Raw genomic sequence first — 21,123 nt, forward strand, 5'->3', positions numbered from 1 at the left:
GCAAATTTAGCTATGGATGTGTCGATTTATAAATGTTCATGCTTTTGTTTAAAATCCGTATGAAAATGTATTACATATAGGCTATTTTTATTTCTGCACAGAAATATGATATAAAGGCAGCTTTTGAAATTGCCCTTCCCTGCCGCTCTTCCGAAAATATAGTTAGAAAAAAGTACAAATTTAGCGATCGATGTGTCAATTTTATAAATGTTCATGCTTTTATGTTTAAAATGTATATGAAAATGTATTACGTATAGGGTATTTTTATTTCTGCGCAGAAATATGACACACAGGCAGCTTTTGAAATTGCAATTCATGTTATAAATACAATGTTTTTTCATGTTTGTTCTTGTAAGCTGCCGCCTGCCGCTCTTCCGAAAATATAGAGTTAAAAAGAGTGCAAATTTAGCGATCGATGTGTCGATTTTATAAATTTTCATGCTTTAATGTTTAAAATGTGTATGAAATTGTATTACGAAAAGGGTATTTTTATTTTTGTACATATGATACAAATTAAGGCAGCTTTTGTAACTACCCTCCACGTTGTCAGAGGATGTTTTTTTCATGTTCGTTCTTGTACGCCACTGTTCCGAAAAATGCAGTTATTTTATTAATCTGGGAGCTAATTATAACTCATTTTCTTAATGAAACTTCAGCTTTTTGTTATAATGAAACTTCAGCTTTTTGTTATGAGTTTTCATGCATTAATGTTTAAAATGTGTATTTTAAAATACTACGGCAAATCTAAGCCAGTATTCTGCGGAGTGGCCAATGTTTTGGTTTGAAAATCAGCTTATGGCAAAGACGAGTTTGTTTTGCCATATTTAACACAATTCTGAGCAAATTTTCTTGCTTCTAGTTAGCATAAACGAATATCTAGATACTTGACTTTTAATAGACAGGTTATTTTTCCTTATAAGACATGTTTCTAGGTGGAAATATGAATTGAATATGTCTCGTTGTGATTGTGAACTAATTTTTTATCGTTAACAGATTACGTTGGTGGCATGTTTACTGAGTAAATAAATTACGTGATTCCGTTCGGAATTTTCCATTATATCATCGTAATATGAACTTTACGTTATTTATCTTATATCGCCATGAAACCAACAGGTGTAGACTGAGTAGGTCGATCAACTCCGTTACAACATCGGAGTTGACGGCTTCTGTCTACTCTGAGGAACCTCTATTCCGGGTTCTAACAAAGTCACTTTTGCAGACTTTCCAGTGTGACCTTTATGACTTTGTGGTTGCTAGGCGGAACTGCAGGAAGCATGTCTTTACCGATCCTTCCATTCGACACGAGCCTAATAAGCTCATTAAAGCTTCAATCTGGGGACCTAACCTCTTTCCTGAAGACGTAGTTAACAGCGTCATCAGTGAGGCTGCTAGGGCTAATCAGAACCTTCCTGTCCGCTGGGGTCTTCCCTCCAAAAGGAAGTTCTATGAGACTTCCAGACTGCAGCCCAAAGGTAGGAAGAGGGTCAGGAAGTACCAGACCAGCCCTTCCAGGCCCCTCAGACACAGACGATGATTCAGGCAGTTCCCGTCTCCCAGATTGGTCAACCTTCGACCTTCTAAGGCACGACCACAACAACAATTTGTGTTGCTGCAGAGTCAGCCAACTCCAGGCTGATTTTGTGACGTCCCCGGCCTTCAACGCTTCGTTTGAAGCGCTAGGGGAGTCTCGAGGCTATAACCGACATGCAAGGGGTAGCAAAGCAAGAGGTGCTTACCGGCAGAGCTGGTTCCAGAGCTCTCTCCAGAGGCAGAGGTTCCAGAGGAGGCAGAAGAAGTAATACCTCATCCAGTCTATGAGCCTCTCCAGGTAGGCAGGAGACTGTACCTCTTCCAGGACCATTGGACCTTCAGTCCATGGGCACACAGCATCGTATCAAAAGGTCTGGGGTGGAGACGGATAAAAGAGCCTCCTCCACCAGTCAGATTCCACCAAATTCCAACGACAGACCTTCTAGACTATGCCAAAGACCTTCTTTAAAAGAAGGCAATAAAGAAAGTCAGACACCTGAAATTTCAAGGACGTTTGTTCAGCATGCCAAAGAAGGACACGGACAAACGAAGAGTGATTCTGGACTTGTCCCGTCTCAACTCATACATTCAATGCGACAAGTTCCGCATGCTAACCATCTCGCAGGTGCGGACCTTACTTCCCTGTGGGGTCGTCACCACCTCTATCGATCTTACAGACGCTTATTATCACCTCCCGATAGCGAGAAACTTTTCTCCCTACCTAGGCTTCAAACTAGGAAGACTGGCTTACTAATTCAGTCATGCCATTCGGGCTCAATATAGCGCCCAGAATATTCACCAAACTAGGAAAGACAGTAGTTCAGGAACTAAGAGCTCAGGGGGTTACGCTAGTAGCTTACCTAGACGACTGGCTCATTTGGGCACCCAATGACAAGGAATGTCGCAGGGCAACAGCCAAAGTATTAAAACTTCTAGAATATCTGGGATTCCAGATAATCAAGAAAAAGTGCCGTCTCATTCCGGCGTCTCGCTTTCAATGGTTAGGAATTCAATGGGATCTAACTGCACACAAACTATCTCTTCCGCCAACCAAGTGCAAAGAGATAGCGAAAGCTACGAGACAATTTCTCAAGAACAGACGGGCTTCTCGTCGTACCCAAGAAAGAAACTTAGGTTCACTTCAGTTTGCTTCAATAACAGATCTTTTGTTGAAAGCCAGACTGAAGGACATCAATCGGGTATGGTGGAAAAGAGCCAACAGCAGACTCAGAGACAAAATCTCCTTGATTACGCTGATACTAAGGAAAAGACTTTGTCCATGGATGACAGTCAAGAGTCTTTCCAAGTCAGTGCCGCTCCAATTTCCCCCGCCATCTCTAGTAGTCCACACAGACGCCTCTCTGAGCGGATGGGGGGGGGCTATTCTCAGTACAAGAAGGTTCAAGGAACATGGTCGACAGTATTCCGACAGTTCCATATCAACATCCTAGAAGCAATGGCCATTTTCCTGACCCTGAAACGACTAGCTCCGGCCAGGAATATTCATATCAGACTAGTCTTGGACAATGCAGTGATAGTTCACTGCCTAAACAGAGGAGGCTCCAAGTCGAGCCACATAAATAAGGTGATGATAGCAATCTTCTCGTTGGCAATGAAACATCATTGTCACCTGTCAGCTACTCACCTGGCAGGTGTACGGAATGTCATTGCGGATTCACTGTCCAGGACAACTCCGCCGGAATCGGAGTGGTCTTTGGACGCAAAGTCATTCTATTGGATTTGCCTACAAATACCGGGCCTTCAGGTAGACCTGTTCGCCACGGAGTCCAACCACAAACTTCCATGTTATGTGGCTCCCAATTTGGATCCTCTGGCTCACGCCACAGATGCGATGTCCATGGACTGGAACAATTGGCAGAAGATTTACCTATTTCTGCCAATAAACCTTTTGATGAAAGTTCTACACAAACTCAGATCTTTCAAAGGGCAGATAGCATTGGTAGCACCCAACTGGCTGAAGAGCAATTGGTTTCCTCTTCTACTAGAGTTGAAACTCCGTCCCAGACGGATTCCCAACCCAAAGTTGACTCAGGTGGTACAAACTCAGACTGTGTCAGCTTCCTCAAGAATTCTGAATGCCCTAACTTTATGGACTTCATGAAGTTTGCGGCACAGAAAGATGCTAATATTGATCCGCTAAACACATTGTTTGTGGAATCAGACAAAAGAGAATCGACACTCCGGCAGTATGATTCGGCAGTGACGATAAGTGCCAAAATTTCAACCTTCGGTCAACTTTGACTCTACCGAAATGGTCGAAAAACGCAATTGTAAGCTAAAACGCTTATATTTTAGTAATATTAAACTATTTACCTTAATTTTGCAACAAATTGGAAGTCTCTAGCACAATATTTCGATTTATGGTGAATTTATGAAAAACAAAAACATTTTTCCTTACGTCCGCGCGATAACTCTTCCGCAAAAAAATCACATGCGATGTTGGTAATGTTTGCACCATTTTAAAATTAGCTGTTACATAAAGTTTTATATAAGGAAATGTGCGCAATTTCATGCACAATACAACTAAAAACAACCCATGGTTGTAGCTTTTATCACTTTTGAAATATTTTCATATAAAAAATGATAAGTGACAAATTTTCAACCTTCGGTCAATTTTGACTCTACCGAAATGGTCGAAAAACGCAATTGTAAGCTAAAACTCTTATATTTTAGTAATATTCAATCATTTACCTTCATTTTGTAACAAATTAGAAGTCTCTAGCACAATATTTCGATTTATGGTGAATTTATGAAAAAAAATAACATTTTCCTTACGTCCGCGAGGTAACTCTTCCGAAAAAATCATATGTGCGATTGTGGTAATGTTTGCACCATTTTAAATTAGCCGTTACATAAAGTTTTATATATGAAAATGTGCGCAATTTTATGTAGAATACAACGAAAAATAATTGAAGGTTGTAGCTTTCCTCATTTTCAAAATATTTGCATATAAATCCAGATAAATAGAAAAAAACCATGATCGGTCAACTTTGACTCTACCGAAATGATCGAAAAATGCAAATGTAAGCTAAAACTCTTATATTTTAGTAATATTCAATCATTTACCTTCATTTTGCAACAAATTGGAAGTGTCTAGCACAATATTTCGATTTATGGTGAACTTATGAAAAAAACTTTCCTTCCCTCCGCGCGTGGATTCTCTGCCATAAATCTCCGAAATGCGTACATCGCATTCTCGGAAAATTTGCTCCGTTTCATATTAGGCATTTCATAGAGTTTTATATATGAAAAGGTGCACAATTTCATATAGAATAAAAGGAAAAATATTTTAAGGTTGTAGCTTTTCTAATTTCCAAAATAATTGCATATAAAAAAAATTTATAAAAAAATTTTGACATTTGGTCAACTTTAACTCGTCCAAAATGGTCGAAAACTGCAATTGTAAGCTAAAACTCTTACAGTATCGTAAAATTCCATCATTTAACTTCATCTTGAAACAAATTTGAAGTCTCTATAACAATATTTAGATTTATGGTGAATTTAAAAAAAATATATTTTTTTATGTCCGCGCATTACGAATTCATGCATCATTTTGTGATAATATTTTCTCTGTGTTGCTTTTATCATTTTACAATGTTTTATATACCAAAATGATCGCAATTTAGTGTACATTACAACGAAAAAAAGTAACTTGTTACCTTTAACCGTTTTGCGCACAGCACGATTTGAATACAATTATATATGAAATTTCGTTTTTGTGCTATCATATATCGCATTATTTATATATAATAATGATAATTTTTTTCATTTCTGATGGTTGCATACTAAACTTCAGCCAAGAACTCTTAATCTTGAAAACTAAGCGCGCTGTGTTTTTTTGAATAAACTATTTTTTCCGCTTCAGCGCTCACTCCGAAACATCTCCGGCACACGGGAGACAAATTTTTTTTTACCACTTCGGCGTTTAAGGGCTAATGAGCCTGGCCTCAGGTGCCAGAATATCTGAACTGTTGGCTCTCTCTAGAGAACCAAATCATGTTGATTTCCTCCCATCAGGAGAAGTTCTGCTTTCTCCGGATCTGAAATTCTTGGCAAAGAATGAAGACCCACAGAACAGATGGTCTCCGTGGAAGATAGTCCCTCTTCCACAGGACCCATTATTAAGTCCAGTTATTACATTAAAATCTTATCTTGACAGAACTTCTAATAGGTCTTCAGATCCTCTTTTTATTAGAGAGAATGGTGGAACCATTTCCTTGAAGGCCATCAGACAACAAATTCTTTATTTTATTAAACAAACTAATCCGGATACAGTTCCTCAGGTCCATGATATCCGAGCAGTGGCTACCTCAGTTAATTATTTTCATCATATGAACTTCGATGATCTCAAAAAGTATACGGGTTGGAAATCTCCGACAGTATTTAAATGCCACTATCTAAAGTCTCTAGAGGCCCTTAAATATTCTGCAGTGGCTGCAGGGAACATTGTCTCCCCTGATACAGCCTAATTATGTATTTTGTAATTTTGTATATTAATAATTATCATTGATTTTGCTATAAATTACCTTTTGGTACTCCCTCTCACCTACCAGCCTCGTTTGTATTCCCTCCCTTTTTGCCTTTTTGTTACGGACTGGATTGCTTATCAACCCACTCCTCTACTTGCACATAGTTCATTATTTCATGTATTATTATATTCATTACCTGTTCTTATTTTTTGTGGTGATGGTATGAACTTGGTCATATATTATTATAAGTTATTTGCTCCTTGTATTTTTTTATCCTTAACTTGGATCATTAAAACAACAATTGTAAGAAAATTTTATTTTAACTTTCATATAAAATTTTTTGTTTTACTCTCAATTTACCAAGCTTGTATGGCCAATTCTCTGTTACTATTTCACTGGGCGACACAGGTCAATCCCAGAAAAGGGATTTTGACAAAGGAAAAATCTATTTCCTGGGTGAAGGCCTGTGTCGCCCAGTGAACCCATCCCTCTCTTTTCCTTTCCTCACCCTTTAGCTGGCCCAAGCTTGGGTGCATATTTCAGGAATGATGGTTCTTGGCAGAGGTAGTAGTGACAAGCGGAAGGTAGCCTTGTAACGGCACCTCTCTAGCGGGGGATTTTGAGAGAGGAGAGACCTAATTGGCAAAGTATCTGTGATAGTGGCTTCCACTCGCCCCTGATGCTATACCGACACCCTATGAGGGTGATCGATCCAGAGGTAGTAACTCTGGCATTGCATATGGCTCTTTTCTCTGGTATATTTAGCATTTATTTATACCTAGAAATGAGTGGTATAGGAACATTTCACTGGGCGACACAGGTCTTCACCCAGAAATAGATTTTTCCTACGTCAAAATCCCTTTTTTTGACTGCCATGGTAGGAAGCTTTCAGCTATATGTAATTACTTCATAAGCAGTACATGCAAAATCTAATTTCATTATAAAAATGTCATACAGTGGACCCCCCGTATTCGCATTCTCCAGATTCGCGGACTCACACATTCGCGGATTTCTCTCGGGAACGTTTCCCTGCATAATTCGCGGAAAATTCGCGCATTCGCGGTATTTTCTATGATAAATATCCACAAATTCATGGTTTTTTTGATGAATTTCATCATAAAATGCACTTTTTGTGATAAAACTATTAAAAAAACCATGTAGGAAAATTTTTAGTGGGTTTTTCTTGAGTTTTAACTAACAAAATAGGCTGTTTTTAACATTTTTATAGGAGTTCCAAACATTCGCGGGTTTTAACTATTCACGGGGGGGTCTGGTGCGCATCCCCCGCGAATACGGGGGGACCACTGTATTTGCAAGTGATGAAATACAAAGAGGGGTATATCTTAAACCATCTCGTGAAGGTGGTTGGAGTGGATTATAGAAATTGAAGAAAATGGTTTATGGGCCCAAGAATGAAGTAAAAGTATGGTATTTTGTATGGTGGCAAAAGTGGTGGGGGAGCTTAACGATGAGAGAAGTAGATTAGAACCTAATATATTCTTTTGGAGAAAAGACAATAAATTGAATGGTATTTTATGAACACAGGAAGATGACTTGTTACAGAGGAACAGACAGATTTTTAAAGGAAACAATTGGGAAATTGAAAGGGAAATTGTAGGTAGGAGAACAAGAAAGTAAAATGTTCATATGCAGAAAAAACCCTCGGTCTTAACAATGGGATATTTTCCAAGCGCAGCTGGTAACTGGTTATTACAATCAGAGATTGTAAGCAAGGAATCTGTGAGATCTGGAAACGCCTGCGCATACGAGATGAAAGCTGGTCAGCGACTGCACATAACCCCGTAACGCTCGGTCTTTTCCTAACCGTCTTGGAGAGTAGATGCTTACGCTTTGCTCTCCTTCCAAGCTGTTTGTTTTTTGCCCATGTTCTGTTCTTTCAGTGTGTTGTTGGGTTATGGCTTCCTCTGAGTCTCCATGACCTCGCCAGCATATGTGCCCAGGCGTCTGAGGGTTCCCTTGCTTGATCCACATACAACTTGCAGTAGGTGCAGAGCTAATTTTTGTATGGTGACGAATCCTTGCCCGGAATGTCGTTCCTGGCCTAAAGCTCAGTGAAAGTGGTTTTATAACAGGGAGCATCACAGAGTTTCAACTCTTCCTTCTTGGGAAGGATTTTCTTTGCCTCTTCGGGACAAAAAAAAAAAACCAAAAAAAAAAAAGTTTTGGCTTTTTTTTTTGGCTGCCTTCCTTCCCTTGCATTTGATGCTAATTCTGGTGTTCCTGTCCCTCCTTCCTTTTCTTCCATTGATTCGTCAATGGAAGTTTTCGTCCCGGTGAGGAATCTTTCTCATCGCGTTCATTTATTTCAGATTCGGAGTCATCCACAATGGCAGTGGTTTGGGCGTCGCTTGGGCTACAGGGTTCACCCTCCTTGGAAGGTTTGTTGTCTTATTTTATGAAGGCCCATACCCAACCATTCAAGCTCCTGCTGTTCTCCCACCTCCCCCTGGTCTCATCTACCCTGGGTCTCGTGGGCAACCATCTTGTGGGTCACCTCCACCAGTGAGGCCATCGACTAGCTCTGGTCATAAGGAGGTTGTGACGTCACTTCCAGCTTCCATTCATTCCATGACGTCAGTGGTAGCAGCCGCTCATCCTCCCGCCACTATGACATCATCCCTTCCAGCTATGATGTCATCATCCTCGCTCGCTGAGCCGTCCGAGGCTTTGCTTCAGGCGGTCTTAAAGAGGATGAACTCTATTGTGGAAGAGAAGTTCTCTGCGTTTGCTACGAAGGATACCGTTAAACGGAAGGTCTCTTCTCCTCTTCCTGCCGCTATGAGATCTTGTATGGATGAAGTTGCTCCTCCTTCTCCTTCTTTGCCTCCATCCCCGCCTCGTCATTATCACATCAGACGTCGGAGGCTCAAGGACTTTGCGATCTCGCCTTCTTCGAGCAGAGGGAGTGTTTCGTCTTTTTTCTCTCACGTCTGTGTCTCTCCCACACACGTCCATGGTTGTTCTACCGAGAGGAGCACTTCACCTACTTCCCCTCATGATTGTCCTTCTCCATGTCAGGTTGGTGTTCACGGTTCTGGCAGTGGAGCCTGCGGGAAGTGTACTTCCCAGGACTGGGAGACAGTTTTAAGTTTAAGTTGGTTGTGTACAGGGATGCTTCTTATGCCAATCTCCCCGATGGATTTAGTAGTGCTGGGGGCTTTGTGATTTCTCAGTGGGTGAAAATGGAAATAGTTGTCCTTTATACTGGGAGTCAAAGAAAATCAGAAGGGTTGTAAAAAGCACTCTTGCAGCAGAAACACTAGCAGCCGCTGAGGCAGTGGATATGGCTTACTATATTGGAAACATCATGTCCCAAATATTGCATGATGGAAAGAGAAATCTGTCTGTGGAACTCTATGTGGATAACTGTTCACTTTATGAGAATGTGTACTCTGTTAAAAATGTTTCAGAAAAGAGATTGAGAATTGACATAGCTATTCTCAAAGAATTCGTTCAGAATAGAAGGTTCAAGATATTTTGGGTAGATTCAAAAGCACAGTTGGCTGATGTGTTAACCAAAAAGGGGGTAAATTCTTTGACCACTATAAAGGACAACTATTTCCATTTTCACTCACTAAGAAAATCACAAAGCCCCCAGCACTACTAAATCCATTGGGGAGATTGGCATAAGAAGCATCACTGTACACAACCAACTTAAACTTAAAACTGTCTCGCAGTCCTGAGAAGTACACACAGCTCTCAAAGGTACAGGCTTTTCTTAGACATTTGTTTGCCTTAATCACATCTTTTACTTTAGGGTTACAGTATTTATTTTACAGCTAAGTTCCAACACATCATAAGCCAAGTCAGGTCTTGAATTTGTGGATAACCACCCTAGTTGGCCTACAAGACTCCTAAAGTTCTCCTTTTCTTCTTCATTACACTCCATATTCTTATTTAATCCTCTCTCAGCACTTACAGTTATAATTCAAGAGATTTACAATACTCATTTTGATGAAATGTGACACCATACTTATTCTGCACAATATCCAGGCCAATGTATCTGAATATAGCATTACTGCTTTGTTCCCTAGCCTGAAAATGATTTCTGATTTGTGCAATGACTACACTTTCAAATTTCTTTATTCCTCCCAAGAAATCATCTACATGCATCAAAAACATACCACAAAGATCTCCTTCATAAAACCAATAGAATGCAGCAGGGTCAGTTTTCACCTGATTACATCCCATCTTCAACAATTAAGTCCATATACACATTTTTTAAATTTCCATAGTGCATTATCATCACAGCCAGCTTCAACAGGTGGAGTAAGATACACTTCATGCTCAAACTGTTCACTCTGTAGGAATGCAGCCTTAATATCAATTGGATTCACTGCCCATCTTTTGGAAGACAATATACCAACAAAGGACCTCAACACTTCCTTGCTAACAGTGGGAGAATCTGACTGGATTCCTTCTTTTTCCTCAATATCTCTGGCAACTAGCCGAGCTATAATTTTCTTTTTCACACCACTGTTTTCCTTTTCTGTCACCACCCATCGTACTGACAATGCCTTCTGACCCAAGTTAGAAATTTCCTCATAAACATTAAAATTCTTCCAGGTTTTTAGTTCTTGTTTTGCTTTATGAAGTTCCTGACTTTCTGTGTTTTCACAAGCCATTATGATTTCACTGGGTTCCTGTTCTTCATCTTTTAAAACTGGTACCCATTTTTCTACATCTCTGTTCCAGTCAATGGCTGTTATTTGTCCATCTTTATGTTCAATATTTCTCCAACTACTATATTTTCCTGTAGATTTTCCAGCACGACTGTGAACAGTTCCTATCTGCCATTCATCAGACTCATTCGGCAGGTATCTTACTCTCTGTCCAATCTTTGGAATACTCTTAATTGTTGAATTATCTTCAGATGAAATGACCTCAACTTTGGTTTGGTTCTCTTGTTCTTCATCTTCATATTTTTCACCTGTTGGATTTATAACTGCTTCTATCTCATTCTTCCTACTATTGTCTGTCTCATCCTTTACTCTTTGATGCCTCAACATATCAAGCAGCGCATTTCTTCCTTCTTCAGTGTTTCTATCAAAACTATATGGTATTTCCTGAATGTGTTTTTCATGTGCGCTTACAATATTTGAATCATATTTCAAAATCACTGTTTTGCCATCTTAACCAATGACTGTTGCTGGTCCTTTCCATTCCTTTTGCTCTTTCCTCTTAAAATAGACTTGATCTCCATTCTTATTCTTTTGCTCTTTCCTCTTAAAATACTTGATCTCCATTCTTATTCTTTTGCTCTTTCCTCTTAAAATAGACTTGATCTCCATTCTTAAGGACTTTACGAGTGTTCTTACTTTGTGTCTTAGTGCCCATCATATTTTCTCAGAAGTTTCAGCAGCAATAAAGGCTTTTCTTGCAGAATGGCAAGCATTGAGATGTTTGGCAACCATTTCACTAGATGTTGTACCCTCCAGTGCAGGAAGTTCATCATTCATGGTACATGGTAGGTTAGGATTCCACCCATACACGAGTTGATAAGGGCTAAAACCCCCTACTACTTGAAGACAATTTTTAGCATTGACTGCCTATGCCAAAGCTACTTTTAAAGACAGATCTGGTTGTTCTGCCATCATTTGTTGATCGTGTAGACCAGTGTGGCAGGATAGGTCAAAGGCAGACATAAAAAACTGTCTTTATTTATCTGTTAGTTCCAACCTGACAAGTGCCTAAATAGTTTTCAATCGCTTCCCCTACCCATTCACAACATAAACATAAACAAACCTCACAAATGAATGATGAGCGCGTTGCACAATGTTGTACACAAACATTCTCAACAGAGTTAACAGGAAGAAGTCTTCCTCTTAACAGGAAGAAGTCTTCCTCTCCATCGCTGCTTGGCTAGGTCTCCTCTGTGCATGGTGGTAATCCATCAACATCTTCCCTTCACGACTGTGTCTCTCCACATGGATGCGTTCATGACAATTTGAATGTGGAGCCTTTGTCTTCTGCACATGGACGTGCCTCTGTCTTGCACATACGTGCGGATGTGATGGCAAATGCCCTTCCTTCGTCTGCCTCGGTGCTAGTTCATTGTTGTAAGGACGATAAAGCTCTGATCAAGAGGTCTATTTTGCAAAAGCGGAAGTGGCTCAGGCTGTACGTGAGGATTCTTCAATGGATAAAGACATGGTCCAAAGACGGGTTCCTCACTTGCCTGATAGAAGTCTTGATCCTGAGAATCGTTCACCTTCAAGAAGCTCGCTTCGTTCACATTCTGTATCTCAGGACCAGGCTTGATCGATGCCTAATGGACGTGTAATCTATTGTTGCTCGGCTGCGTATGCTGTTCCTCACAGGAATGCATACATGCTTCACCTGACGTACACGTAGGTGATCTTCTCACCGGTGATGTACCTGGTTCTTCACATGAATCTGGACGAGGTTTGAGCAGGGATCGGTCTCTAGTGTTGTTGTTGGTGAACAATCAACAACCTTCGGTATCTGGTTCTCCGAGTGTTAGAGGTGTCTCCCCTGCCTTTGATATCCAGAAGGCTAGACCCTCTAGCAAATTGTCTGCTACACCTGCTTCTTCGCGTCGTCGGTCTCCTTTGCCAGAGCAGGAGGAGGGAGACAGTCAAAGAGTTTTTGTCTTCTTTTTCGGAGGTAGTTGATCTCATCCGTGGGTTCAACAATCTCAAAAGTAGGATGCAGGCTCAGTCTTCAATCACAACATGTTTGGAAGTCTTGCTGGGTGCCAGTCATGACCCTAAGTCTTCCTTTGAGCTTCCTCTGTCGGGCCATGCCCAGTCCGTCTTACATGTGAACACTGGTATTGGACCAGGATGGCTCTCTGTGTTCGAAGGGGTCGTCCAAGTTTCTCCTCCTCCTCTTACATGGCATAGGAAGTATTATTCTACCAATTCAGTTCATCTGATGCCTCGTATCCTAAACCCGGACGTGATTTGTCTCAGACCTAGTTTAACCTTAGAGCAGGTTAGGTCGGAAGGTCCTTCTTGGTCATCTCAGGAAGCCTTGGCTATGGAGTCTACTGCTGCTTCCATTTTTCAGACGGTCTCGTGACTAGACTTGTGGTCAACAGCGATAGCCAGGACCGCTTCTGATAGGTCGACAGAGGGGTTAGTGAATTCATCTTCCTTCGGTAGGCTGTTGCAGTCTGGGGGTAAGGCATACTCCTGTCTGACCCACCTTAGTGCTAACTTATGGGTTAACCTTCTGCTAGTTAGGAGAGACGCAGCTTTGTCAAAGGTGGCGTGCTCAGTGGACTCTGAGTCCTTGTTGACAGTTCAAAATGGGGATCTTCTGGATTCTCAATTCCTTTTCCCTAGGACACTTAAAAAATGTGATTGATCAGTGAAGTAAAAGATTGATCAGTGAAGTAAAAGTTTTGAAAGGGAAATTGTAGGTAAGAGAACACGACAGTAAAAGTATTAAGTCTATGTATAGGAGTAATGGTGGAGCAAAAGAAAAATAGAATTTGTCTTAATCAGAGGCAGTATATAAATTCTATGAGAACATTTACAGGTAACAGAGTGTTAGGACAAAAGGTGTAAATAGAGTATAGATCAGTGGTAGGACAGATGAATTGGGTATCACTACATACCATGCCAGAAATATCAGACAATGTTAGTGAGTTAAGTAAAACGTTTAAGGAAGGAATGACTCACGATATGAAAAAGCTGATTAAAATAGTGAGAAAAACTAAGAGCATAATAGGAGAAGTGATAATAATGGGTAGCCTATACAGATGCTTCATTTGGGAGTATTGAAGATGGTCATACACAATTGGGTTATGTGATATCCTTGGCAGATGGTAAAAAGGGAGAAGTCCCATATGATGGAAATCCAGAATATCCATATTGTAGCAAAATCCACCACTGATGCAGATGCTCTAAGTGATGGGAAGGCCATAGAAGGAATGGTATATATTTCAAACATTTGTGGGAAGAGATAGTGGGAGAGAGAAAATTAGAAGCATTGGTTAAAAATGATAACACAACACTAATGACTGCAATTAAATCAAGTACAGGAGTAAGTAGTAGGAGATTAAAAATTCATGCTGCAGCAATGTGAGAAGCAACGGAAGATAGGAATTAGGAAAACTGTTGTGGGGGCAGTGACAAGTCAGCGGTGGTGGCAAAAGGTTGTGAGCATTCCCATTTGTGGTTTGTTGGTCAGTTTGTATGTCTCTCTCTTGCTTGTTGCGGTAGTGAGCTAAATTGGACAAGAAATGCAATGAGAATAGGTGTGTAAATTGTGTAATTGTTGCATTTTCATCAGTCTGGGATTTTATTCAAGGAAAACAAAAGATTTATAAGGATATCATACCTCATTAGTTCTCAGGTATAACAGTCATTGCATGTTCATACTATATAAATCATGCATGTGAAGAAAGAAACATCAAATAGCAAAACATTTTTGCAAAAGATAGCCATACAGTATAGAACCTTAAAAACCACATGGTAAAACTTATGACAGGCTAGGTCAAAAAGTAATAAGTAAACTAAGTAAAATGCTTCTTCATAAATAAATGAAATAATTTATGAAAAAGAAACAAACTCAAACAAACATACATACATTTGAAAAAAAAAATTTTACCTCCAGTATTTTCATTTATTCAAAAGCTGTATGCATACAGTCTGGTACTTCATTTCTACACTCTTCTTAAGTTACTTTGTTATATACAAAATTTTGTATGGTACTGTCAAAAGTGAACATTTCCAAAAAAATTAGTTCTAATTACTTACCATTTTCATCATTGGAATAGTCTCCTAATCCATTCTGTGATCTAGAATGCATTGAAAGGTTATTCTGCCTTGCCACTATCAAACTTGGAGGCTGGGGGGTTAACAGAGAGGAAGATATTTCAGGGTAAAATGCAGTTTATAACATTGCAGCATTCTTATGACTACAGACTACGTATTGTTAATTTCATTTTACAATTTAAATTAACACTTATTATTACATTTTTGCTTTTATAAATTTTATTATATTTTTCATCAAAAAATATTTTTAACTTCCTAAATTCAGCAGAGAGAAATATGTGGAGTTGCATCATAAATTCAATACACAGCTAACAATTACTTTAATGTTTTATAAATAAAAATTTAATATTTAATATGTATATGTAACTTACCAAGTAATTGCATAGCTAAAAGTTCCTACAAATTGGCAACTATAATTTTGAAATTCACAGGTCATGCTAATTCTCGTGGCTAGGTGACTAGCCTCTCCCACTTTTGGGGCAAGAGAGGAACAACTAGCAAACATGGCTTCAATTTGTTTCTGCCGGCTGATGGCTGTACAACAGTTATTAGCGCCAGCTTTGTTTTGGAGTTCATTCTTTATGGTTGACATATCATGATTGGTGGAGTATTCTTGAATTGTATAGCCTTAGGGCACAATTAGATGGAGTTAGGTTCCATTATTACATTTTGACTCTTTTTGGTTAGTTTCTCACTCCGTTTCCACAGACTGCAAGGGACAGATATGTTTAATAGAAGTAAGATGTTATGAATGCAAGGATTGGGACATTAAAAAGTGGAAGACATTAACCCTTAATAGACAGACATGCTCAAGAGTAGAAATAACAGGTTTTGAGTGGTGGACAGTCCCTTATGGCGAGTAACAATATTACATGCCATTGATTTGGGGGAATTAGGCGGGAAAAAGGTGCCATTACTTCTGTAGCCCATAAATTCACTAATAGCAACTTTTAGACTGGCTAAAATCAACTAGGCGGCTCATGAGAGAGTTGGCTGGTTAGGATCTTGACTTTAACGGACCATGTGACACCTCTCTGTCTCACGACGTATTTTTATAAATTTGCTCATAAATATACCAAGGGGTTGCTGTTGGTTTTAGTTCTTATCTTTAATGATAGTATGTCGATTATAATTGTAATTTTGCAAATAATAGTTCTTATCTTTAATGATAGTATGTCGATTATAATTGTAATTTTGCAAATAAAAGAGTAAAGAAATATTTGAAAAGACATGTATAACCAAAAAAAGTTACTGCATCTTTGTTCTCAGTAAATCTACATAAATATTTTACAACAAATATGCTCAGAATTTGTTACTGACGTTATTTCTTACCTGTTTTGATATTGTGTGAGCTGTAATTATAACTTTACAAAATAAAATAAAATTACTTTTTAATTAATTTTATTTTATTTTGGTAAAATCTATGAATGTGTTGTTAAAAAGGCCCCACAAGGGGTTGTAAATAGTAATTTTCAACTACTCATGGAAGGTATGAAAAATTTGTTCTAATTTTTTTACAAGTGCATTTGTAAATCTTTCTCTTTCCACTGATGTATTTTCTTCTTAAATTGGTCGACCTCAAAGTTTTGCCAGCCTAGGGTGCTGAATATTGATTTTTTATCCCGCCTCCAAAGGGTTAAAATCACACTTAAGTAAATTGGCAAGGGATAGAGAAAGAAAGGCGATGGCTAGGTGAATTAGTAAGTCATTAGCTAGCCAGGAATCCCGTAATGATGATAATGTTAATGATGACGTCAAAGTTGATGAACTTCTAATTTCTACTGACCCCGTTCCCAGTTCTCCGTCTGTACCCGTTCCTTTACTCACCTCCCGTACACCCGAACCCAACATCATTGCCAGACTCAAAAGTAGAATTGATAAGTGGTTTGAGTCTATTGCTGAATCTCTTACACATTTAGCAATGTCTGTGAAGGTCCTTATGAACGATAGGAGTGCTTCGGAGCGTTTGGAGGATCCTGGTGTTGGTGCTGAGTCAATAGCACCCAGTGGCACCAAGTGCAAGTGGAGTGTGTGAGGAGGTGGCTTCCCGGCCCGCCAATTCTCCTAGGGAAAGGTTAATGACACAGTCCCCTAAACCTGGGAGGAGTCAAACTGGTAGCCTAAGGGAGGTCGGTGGGGTCTGCCAACGGGTTGTCGCCCTCTATGCTGAACATGTTGCTATTTCCCAGGTTGCAGCTGAATGCCATTGGATGTGCACTGTCTTTCATCAAATTCTGATGAGTTCCCTCCCAGACATCAGTGGCATTTTACAGACGCTTTGCATCCCATGAAAAGGCATGCAAAGGACTTAGCTCAATCACCTCCAGTGCCATGTAAGAGAACTAGGGATCCTCTTCTTAGTCCTTGTCTGTCCTCTAGTCATTGGGACAGCCTGGAACATTTTTCTCCTGTTTCTCTGTCACAGAGAGTCAGTTTGGCTTCCAAGCACTCGTCCTCTTGTCAGCGCTCCTTGTCACAGGTAGACTCATATCCTGAGTGCCCACAGACACCCAAGTTGCATATAGCACCCGAGTGCCCTGTGTCTTGAATAGACTTGAAGTATGTTCAAGTAGTGTCTCAGCGCCCAATAGCACCTGTTTGCTCTCCAGTTTCAGAACGACCATCGTCGTTCAAGTGCCTAAAGGCGCCCAAGTGCCCATGTTGGCTCTTTGACAGGAGCAAAGCACCCAAAAGCACCTATGCGCCCTCCTTCTTCTAATTGTGTGGATTCTGAGGAAGGCACTTCGGATAATCCTTCCTTAGTGGAAGTTCTTTCAGTTGGTTTTCCAATTTCATCTGCTGCTCGTTACTCACCTTCCCTTCAGACAGCACCTCCCGTGGGCACACAGGCATCTCTTATGGTGGATCCTATTCAGAGCAAATTACATAGTATTTTAAACTTGCTTAAGAAGGCTCCTTCAGCTCCTCAACCACCAGTCTCAAGCTTGTCTCCAGTTTCCTCAAAGGAGGAAGGTGATGAGGCACTTCCAGATGCGAGCCCTTCAGCCTAGGCATCATTGCTGAAATACCTTCTTATGACTTTTCATCGACAGTTGGCTTTCAGAAAAGAGGGATCAGGGCAAAGCCAACTTTTGCTTTCCTCTTTCCAGATTGTCTAAGAGAAGACACCAGTTTTATGCCACCAAAGGAAGCTCCTTCTCTGGGAGTGTTAGCCTCCTCCAAGGGAGACTTCTCCATTTGGTTGCTTCATCAAGGAGAAATGCTTTTAATTTGGCTAAAGTTATGTTTAGCTCTTCAAAGTTTGCACATCTAATCAAAAGTATCTTCAAGGTATTCGAAGTATTACTTAAGTTTCCTTGACTGGGTAGTAGGAGCTCTTGCTTGTGAGGTTAGGGAATACCCTGACCTTTCTGATGCCTTTTCCTCAGACAGGTTAGGAGTCCTGTCGTTTGTAGACAAAGGGGTCAGAGATAGTTCTCTAGAGCTGGCTTCTTTGCATATGACGGGTATACCGAAGAAGAGGGAACTTGGTGTTCCTATATTTCTAAAGGTGTAACCTCCTCTCAGAAGTCAGCCCTGCTTCACTTGCCATTGGATTGTCAACATCTTTTCCCGCAAGACATAGTTCTGGGGATTTCTTTGGATCTCAAAAAAGAGCACACAGGATCTTCTGTCACAGTCATCTAGACATCCCAAGGAAGTGTCGTTTCTTCAGCCCAGGACAATATGTTCACTTCAGGCACAGCCATTTTGTAGCAGTTGCCAGAGATCCCTCTCAAGGTCTCGATCTGAAAGCAGATTCGTCTCCAGATCAATCAAAAAGTTATCTTCTAAGTCTGCAGGACATAAGTGAAGATCATGTCCTCTGAACTCCAGTAGGGGCCAGGCTTCTCCTCTTTTGAAGGAAATGGAGAGAAAGAGGGGCAGAACCATGGATTGTCAACATCTTGAGGGCAGAATAAGATCCCCTTCAAAGAAAGGCTACCTTTATCCAACTCCCCAGTGGCATTAACACCCTACTCCAAAGGCTCAAAGAAATCTTTAGCCCTCTCAGAAGAAATTTTGTCCCTCATAAAAAAAAGGGGGGCAATAAAAGCAGTAGAGAATGTGAACAACCCCCCAGCTTTTACAATTGCCTTTTTGTAGTGCCAAAGCATCAAGGGGCTGGAGACCCATCCTAGATATAAGCACTTTGACTGTCTTCATCTCGAAGAGGAAATTCAAGATGGAGACAAACCTGACCATTTTGTCCTCCATTCGCCAGGGAGAGTGAATGACATCCCTCGATATGTAAGATGCATATCTCCACATCCTGATACACTAGGAATCCCACATGGAAGTTCCTAAGGTTTGTTTATGGAAACAGTTTTAATTCTGCACAATGTGTTTCGGACTGTTGACAGCACCACACTTATTTACAAGATTCTTGTCTCTTTAGTGAAACGGCTGCATTTAATGGGAGCAAGGATATCCTTCTACCTAGATCATTGGCTTCTGCGAGCCCAATCAGAATTAAAATTTTCTAAGGACCCCAAAAATCTCTTCGGTTAACCTGAGGACTGGGCTTGATGATAAATGGTCAGAAATCACAAATGACTCCAACTCTACAGATTCTATATTTGGGGCTGATAATCAACTCTCGGAGTTTTCAGGTTTCTCAATCCCCGACAAGAGTAGAGTTGTGTCTACAGACATTGAACAAATTTCTCCTAATCAGTGCTCTGTGAATGACTGGATAATTCTTCTAGGAATGTTTTTGTCGACAGATCAGTTCGTTCACCTGGGAAGATTGCATATGAGACCACTCCAATTTTATTTAAGAGTCGACTGGGACAGGAAGGTATTCCCAGATTCAATAATGTTTCAAGTTATTCTTGAAATAAAGTCAGGCCTCTGCTAGTGGAAGGTAGAGAACAGACTCTCAGATGGGAAATCCCTCCTGCCAGTGAGCCCCAACCTAGAATTCTACTCAGGACACATCGAATCTAGGCTGGGGAACGATCTTAGGAGACAAGGAAGTCTTGGGAATGTGGTCCCAGGAACAAGAGATTTGGCATATCAATGTCAAAAAATTGAAAGCGGTAAACCTGGGGCTTCAACACTTCAGAAGGAAAATAGTTAGCAAAGTTGTCACAATACTTACAGACAATATGACTGCCCTTTCTTACATAAAGAATTAAGGGGGAATACCCACTTTATCCCTTTGCATGGTTACGATATATCTTCTGCTTTGGGCAGATCTGAATTATACCACCCTGTTGACACTGTTTACTCAGGGTAAGCCAACGTTCTGGCAGATGAGCTGAGCCACCAGAAACAAGTCTTACTGACAGAATGAACTCTGGACTATCAAGTTTGTCTGGACCTCTGAAAGTCATGGGGAACCCTGATCTTGGATCTATTCACCACTTCAAGGCTCTCCAGTCCCAGATCCTTTAGCATGGGCAATGGATGCCATGCTACAAGATTGGTCGGAAGAACATCCTTATGTCTTTCCACCACTGAGCATGGTTAGACAAGTAATAAACAAATTCCAGGGACACCAGAATGTGTCCACGATTTTTATAGGCTTCTTTTGGCCAGCAAAGAAATGGTTCCTAGACCTGATAGTGCTTCTGGCAGATTTCCTAAGGCTACTTCTGCAAAAGACTCAGCTGCTCAAACAACCCCACTTTTGACAATTCCATCAAGGGTTATCTTCTCTGGTCCTGACCGGATTCTTACTATCAGGAAACTCCTGCACAAGAAGGGCTTTTCAAGACCAGCTTAGCAAGCTATTGCCAAATGCTGACGAAGCTCTTCCGATAAAGTATATCAAGCGAAGTGGGCCATCTTTCATTCATGGTGTAAAAAGAAGAGAGTGTCGTCTTCTCAGACAACTGTAGCTGAGATAGTAGACTTTCTGCTATTTTTGAAGACAGTTAAAGGTTTGGCCACTTCTACTATCAGGGGCTATAGAGCCATGTTAAGTTAGTCTTCTGCCATAGGGGAATAAGATTTATCATACAATCAGGATATGTTGGATTTAATTAAATCTTTAAATACAACAAAACAGAAGGAAGTAGCAGTGGTGCCTTGGAACCTAGATATAGTTTTAAAATGGTTATCAAGCTCTCATTTTGAACTGATGAATTTAATGTCTCAGAGATTTAACTAGAAAAACTTTTTCTAGTAACCTTAGCTACAGCAAAAAGGATAAATGAGATCCACAATTTAGACTAAAAGGGGGGTTTCTCATGAGGGAATGTTGTTTGCTCGTTTTCTCTGGGTTTCTTAGCCAAAAACGAGTCAATCTCAAATCCTTGGCATCGCTCTTTCATGATTAAGAGTTTGTCTGATATTTTAGGTCCAAGTGAACAAGCGTTGTGTCTAGT

At 40.3% G+C, this 21,123-nt stretch overlaps 1 protein-coding gene across 1 annotated transcript in view; it reads right to left on the reverse strand.

The window, feature by feature from the left end:
* LOC135220871 (SH2B adapter protein 1-like) overlaps nt 1-21,123 on the reverse strand; it is a gene marked incomplete in the record, with an annotated part of 324,700 nt that overhangs the window by 123,322 nt on the left and 180,255 nt on the right. The window contains 1 exon segment of the mRNA XM_064258463.1: nt 14,771-14,861. Coding sequence (XP_064114533.1) covers nt 14,771-14,861 — 91 coding nt within the window.

Source organism: Macrobrachium nipponense, chromosome 2 (assembly GCF_015104395.2).
Source record: "Macrobrachium nipponense isolate FS-2020 chromosome 2, ASM1510439v2, whole genome shotgun sequence".
Taxonomy (NCBI): domain Eukaryota; kingdom Metazoa; phylum Arthropoda; class Malacostraca; order Decapoda; family Palaemonidae; genus Macrobrachium; species Macrobrachium nipponense.